General features: G+C 42.2%; 2 protein-coding genes across 2 annotated transcripts in view; one reads left to right on the forward strand and one right to left on the reverse strand.

Moving 5' to 3' along the window:
- LOC106808323 (40S ribosomal protein SA-like) overlaps window positions 1–6,398 on the reverse strand; it is a 15,018-nt gene that overhangs the window by 2,562 nt on the left and 6,058 nt on the right. The window contains exons 2-3 of the mRNA XM_014810991.1: window positions 1,093–1,260; window positions 336–541 (exon numbers count right to left, since the gene is read on the reverse strand). Coding sequence (XP_014666477.1) covers window positions 336–541; window positions 1,093–1,225 — 339 coding nt within the window. The 5' untranslated portion in view covers window positions 1,226–1,260. The remainder of the gene's footprint in view (window positions 1–335; window positions 542–1,092; window positions 1,261–6,398) is intronic.
- The window catches only part of LOC106808324 (protein N-terminal asparagine amidohydrolase-like), a gene marked incomplete at its 3' end in the record, with an annotated part of 19,076 nt that continues 17,096 nt past the window's right edge, over window positions 4,419–6,398 (forward strand). Inside the window, exon 1 of the mRNA XM_014810992.1 lies at window positions 4,419–4,463. The remainder of the gene's footprint in view (window positions 4,464–6,398) is intronic.

Consider the following 6,398-nt stretch of genomic DNA (forward strand, 5'->3'; position numbering starts at 1 on the left):
AAGTCAGAAATGTTAGATGCGCATTCGCCAGATTGCCCATCGCCATCTTGAAAACAACAGGCACACTGCGCGAACAGTCTCGGGAGCAGGATTGCGCGCGCTCGCCCGCGCAGTGTCGTTCAGAAGGCGAGCGTTCGCGCTGTTGAACATGCCTCTGGTGTTAGCCATCGAATAAGGCTGAATTGAGAAATCAGCAAATAAACCTCGAGTGTATCCTCGAGCATATATTATTAACAGCACATGTACAAAAAACTCGATATGCTAGAGAATACACGCACACTACGCCAGGTTGACGAAAACACTGTCTCTAGACTAAGGTTAATCAGAATGCGCACCTGGATCTGATTGGTGAACGTGCCGGGAGTGAAGCGGCCAGCAATGGGGTTGGCGCCAGTGGCAGCAGCAAACTTCAGAACAGCCCTCTGCCCGAAGGAGCGTGACGAGATGACACACACGTCGGCGGGATGCTCGATGGCAACGATCGCACGCGCAGCGAGCATCAGCTTATCCCAGGTCTTCTTCAGGTTGATGATGTGAACACCTGAAGATTAACAATGTGAAAACCTGAAGGTTAATAATGTGAAAACCCGAAGGTTAATAATGTGAACACCTGAAAGTTACTGATGTGAACACCTGAAGGTTAATAATGTGAACATCCGAAGGTTAATAATGTGAATACAAATTTAGCATGAAGTTTTAGAAGCGTTAGCTTTAGTATTAGCTCTAGTATAAACATCATAGGTTACACGGTGCTTGTTCTAAAAGGGTGCAACATGTGCTGCTTTACCAGTCTTACAAACGATTATCTTGGTATCATTTGGAATGGAAAATATAGGTCAAATAAAAAAATTCTAAGACTACTGTAAATATAAGCTGGACCTACTTATTTTATATTTGTGTAAGCAGTCCCACCTATTCAGTAATACTATAATTACAATAGCGATAAATCAAGTTTAGCAGCGGTCTACTTTACAATGCTACCACGAGCTGAATCGTCTTACGCAGACGGGCGTTTTGATTGTTCACACTAGCTGACTCGTGCTTTACGTTGACCGTGTTAGGTATAGAAATGTGTTGCAAAAATAGATGTACCATCAGCCTTCCTCTTGTAGATGTACTGCTCCATCTGGAAATTCACATTACTTGTTCCCAAATGAGTTGAACATGCTAGGAACTTAACAACATCCTCCTCCTTTAATTTGAGTACGCCACTGCCTCCAGACATTTTGGCTGGTGATCTATCAAGTTACGGTGATCAACCTGCAATTTTTAACACAATTAATTAGCATTTCCAGACAAATTGGGACGAAAAGTACAGATTCACACATGGAATTCGATTTTTACAGATTTCCAGAAGTTCAGAACAAAGTTATGTCACTGAGTCAATGTACACAAATTTCACACATTGCACTGTATGTATTGTCAGCAAAAGTACAGGCACTTGGTCCATTTTTAATAAAAAATCATGATAAATAAACAGAAAATGTATTTACTATCAACGTCTTAATGTTTATGTACTCTCTATTGCCCAATAACTACAGTTATATACCATTCAAATGCTCTTCTACAAATACCTCCTGACCACACGCATTTCACTTCACAACTCACAGGAGAGCATGAGTGCAAAATTCAGATAATGATCACTTCGTTTTACACCATCAAAGCACAAATACACAACTGATCACACCCATATTGGTATCTGCATAGCCAAGTGTTTACTTGTTTCAATTATCACCGCTACTCTTGAGTAGAATGTAATTTCACCCAAGAAATCTCATAAAATTCTTCCGAAAACTGCCACCCCACAGCAATATAAATGCGAAAAACAGCTCGTTTATTCACGAGTAATGGCAGTGCATTACATTCTGGGTTTAAGCGCTCCCAGCTTAGAACTAGAAGACCTAAGATGAGCACCGCCTCTTAGCTCCAAAACAAGCCACGGTGATTTGCATCATATTCAGGATGATTTTCATTGGCCAAAAGTCTAATACAGATTTTCGAATGATAAACATGCAGTTTCTTCGATTTACAATCCTGCCAAATTCAAATTCAAATTCAAATAAAGTTTATTGCACAGATAATCGCTGATCATACAGGCAAATACAAACTACAATAATTGAATAAAACAAGTCCCTAGAGTAATAAAAAACAAGAGAGAAACGATGTGTCTTATACTGCTTGAGAGAAACTGCAGGACCCACGGCACAATGTAGTAAAAATGATGGTTTTATGGATTTCACACGATTTCTCAGGCTTAATTATGTTTTACCCAAGTCCACTGGGGACAAATAAATACTTAGCTATGCGCTCATACCAATATGTCAACATCAGCATTGTTAGCATTATGTGCTCATGCTTTTCTAGCTCTAGTAACATAGCTCTTGTTAGCCTGTGGCAACAATAAATATAGCACTAGAGATAATGGCAATGCTTTCCCATCTGCTCCACCTGTTTTATACTTCAAGTTCTACAAGTTTGTGCACAGACACAGGTATGTCAGCGAACGAGCTTGGCACTCGCCCGCTCGCCAATGTCGAGTAAAAATAATATCGGGCAAGTAAAAGCTAAAGCTGACTCGCCCATGTTGGCGAGTAAAAATAATTGTCTAAAACTTTAATCAATTGTTGGTTCCTTACGTTATATATCCAAACATTGATGGTTCTACAGATCAAGCGATTGTGAATGGTGGCTATCGCACGGCATCCTCACTTTATATGTATCAAAGCGGCCGACAGTCAGCACAGCGTCTGGGCTGGGGGGGAAGTGCAGGATTGTTTAATCGCGGGTGGCGATTTCATTATACGTGGTTGCTGGGCACCTGCTGGGATTAGAGGGACAACCTAGTCGGTCCTCAGCAGACGTGGTTACTGTACATTAATCTGATAAGAGTGCTGAGGCAATGGTGCCTTTCAAGGATTATCCCAGGAAGTCGCTTGCTGTGGAATTCGACTGATCATGACCGAGCCGGTCGCGAGTCCCAAGAATTCTTTCCTGCGTATTGAGGAAAAGCTGCAATCGGGAGTGGCACACAATGAGCATGCGCAACGGAAAATAAACGTGTTGGTGAATTGCATTGACATTTTCCATGTATATATTGTAATATCAGAGTATAATATCGCTAGTAACATATAAAGTCTATCTATCTCTATCTATTATATAATATAGATCTTCTATATATACCACCGGTAATATGATATGCATCTGAACCAAAAAGAGGACGGTTAGACCGCTCATAGATTGCCAAGTAAATTTCTGTACAAACTGAAAAATAATTAAGCATCGAGGCCCGTGTTAAATTCAGTTGCAGATAGATTAACTTTTTAACCACATTGGCATTGCACTTAGCATTTGTACTTGCCACACAACTTGCAGAGGACTAGCCAATTCAACCCTCAGCCAATTTGAAGTTTAGTTTCTCTTGTTTAAGTAAGTATTTTAGTCTTTGGTGTCCTCAAAGATTAAAATACCCAACTCGAAAATAAGTATTTTCTGTGATGAAGATGTGTTAATAATGGCCTGCCTCCAGGGAAAAAATGCGCAGGAAATTGCATCGAAGAGGTGGAATTTACAGAAAAAAACAATTCCGAGGGGAAGCGGCCAGCCGCTTCCACCCGGCCTATTCCAAGGACCTCTTCCCGAACCCACCCCATAGTCTATATGTTATCACTATTGCGTGTTACAAGCATTTTTTTAAAATTTGGGCGAGTAACAGATTCCGTTGGGCGACGTTAACTATTGCAACTCACGTCGCCCCAGTGTGTGCGGAGCGTTTAATTTTAATGTTTAAAGCTTCTAACACTGAAGCGTCCGCTGCCCACTAGGACATATTGTTAAGCCACTAACTTATAAGGACAGACAGTTTAGAGAGTACCATGAACATTTAGGACCTGTTAGAAAATAGAATTAGCCGTTTATTTGCCAGCTGTTATGAGTACAATGCCACAGTGAGATTCTGTGCACTGAGGGACTGACTAAGTGAAAACAGGTGGCTGTCGCGTGCAGTCAAACAATTATCATATATTCATTATTGGAGACGATTTGTAATCCGCGAAACTATAGAAAGTAAACTACAAGTATTTTTAAGAAAAATCGAATTCCATGTCATGTTTAATGACGTTTACTGCCACTTTCAATATTATGCTCTACTCTCTTGAGTTATGTTATTGAATGATCAAATTTTTTAGGTTGTGAGTAACTTACTTAATATGCCTAATGCCACAGGGAAACGCGTTGGACGAGAGAATATTTTTTTACATTGCGCCCTCTGAGCGAGGAACAATTCATTCCATCCATTCATTGATATCTGATTCCGCATCCGCGATCGCGCGATGACGCCGAAGTAAACTACTATTTTCAAGATAAAAACAAACTTTGAATTTTCATCGCAAAACAATCACGTTTGTTACCATTGACAGAAGAGTAAATTTAAATGTCATGCTATATCGATCCTAAACGGCCACAAGGTAAGAATATGTACACATGGTCATTGTATAATTTGTCTTATGTTACTGGTGTCAGTGGAAAAGAAAGACGACCATCCGGCGTTTGCCCGTGCTGCTGCACTGCCAACAGGCACAGGCGCGCCACAGGCCTGAGAATCGGTGCCTTGTGAAAACAAGAAGGTACCCCAAGGATACAACATACAGGATCGACGTTGATATTCGCCGAGCATCGGAACCTGTTCGTCATGCGCTATTCATCCGAGCAGTTCTTGCGCCATGCGCGTGATGTAGCACTGCCGCAGCGGTACGCCTCTGAGTGCCAAGAGATAGAAGTTGGAAGGGGCGGTCTGGAGGGGCGTCTCCCCCAGACAATTTAAATCTAGGACGCTCCTAAACATGTTAATTGCTCTTTAGATTTTATATATTTTGGCCTTTTAGGCTTTTGCCTGTGCCGTTTTGCTACGGCAAAGCTCCACGGTGTGACGCCCCGCATACATGCGTTAGCGATGTGGTTATACAACCATAGATAGTGTTTCGTACTATCATCCGCTATATAAGCGAACCGAGTCGTATAATAATCTTGGTAGGTTAGATTTGGTTAATATTAGAGTCAGGTTTAAGACGTTGGTAGCGAGTAGGATAGTCCTAGACTGGCATTATAATTACATTTATTGTAATAGCATACGCATGAACACCCATGCGCAGCAACGCTCGGACGAATAGCGCATACGAACCATGTGTCCGATGCTCGGACAATATCCACGTCCATACAAGATACAGGGCCACAGCCACAGCTTCACAGTCACAGCCACTAGACACGAGGACATCTAGAGCGTCTTCAATTAAAAATCATAAATGCCCTAAATAAATACGAAATCTGATTTGACTACCAAACTCCAAAGTCTTAATGTTTAGGTACCATACTGAGACCTCCTTGACCTAATTATCCGACAATTCCTGTAAATGCTGTCAAATACATTGGTTCTCTCATTCTACAACAAACACTGGCGCCGCATGTGGCGATTGCCTGCGCTGCACTACGACACATAATATTAAGCTCTAGTACCTATAGCCTGCGTACAGTTGCCCGCTGCGCATAGCATGATATATATATAAACAGGAGTAGATAATTAGGGAAGGAGTGGCTTCAATAAAACAAGGAAATTCCGTCATTTTACTAGCCTTAAATACCAGAATATACTACACGCTTAACTCACTCCAACTGAGCTGCAAATTATACGACTAGACCGTGACTTCAGTCTCCTGTCTGTGTACGGCATCAGACTCACGCAGTGATACTAATAGACTCGGAGTCCTTCAAGTGTGACACCCGCAAACCGGAGATACAGCACTACTAAAACGTACGAAGCACGAATCTTTAATTACCGCATCTACTGTGGCCATCAAAACTACTATAGTATCGACTTAAATTCGTTCAGAGGCCCTTAGTAAATTGTTTTTTTAAACAAAAGCAAGGTCTCTGATCTAACGCTCGGCGGAAATAGCGGGTGCTAAACCGGGTATTTTTACCCTACTCGCGCAATTTGACCGGCTATCAATTGAGGATCGTTGCTGGCTGGGAGGAAAGAACATTGTGCCCGACCTTAGAAATTGGCAGCGATCGGGTAAAATATTAATCAGTAGGCCGACTAAAAATATACCTTCTGGGGTTTCGGTCACCGCCCGACTCACATTGTGCGGCGCCGGTCGAGTAAATTATGTCGGGCGTGGGGGACATACCAGCGTATGCCGGTTGCTGGTTGAGGCTGGGTATGCCGGGCAAATTATCTCCCGATGTGGCATGCGCTCGATGATCCAATCTCCCACGAGTCACAACCGCATCCGAGCGATTAGTAGCTGCGCTTTTTTTCTAAATTAGGCCTGAACGCATCGAGTTTGCCTGGCAAGCAGAAGGGAAAAATCGTGTGCGACATTTATAGTCTGTATCTCAGGATT

Source organism: Priapulus caudatus, unplaced genomic scaffold (genome assembly GCF_000485595.1).
Source record: "Priapulus caudatus unplaced genomic scaffold, Priapulus_caudatus-5.0.1 Scaffold268, whole genome shotgun sequence".
NCBI classification, from domain to species: Eukaryota; Metazoa; Priapulida; class Priapulimorpha; order Priapulimorphida; family Priapulidae; genus Priapulus; species Priapulus caudatus.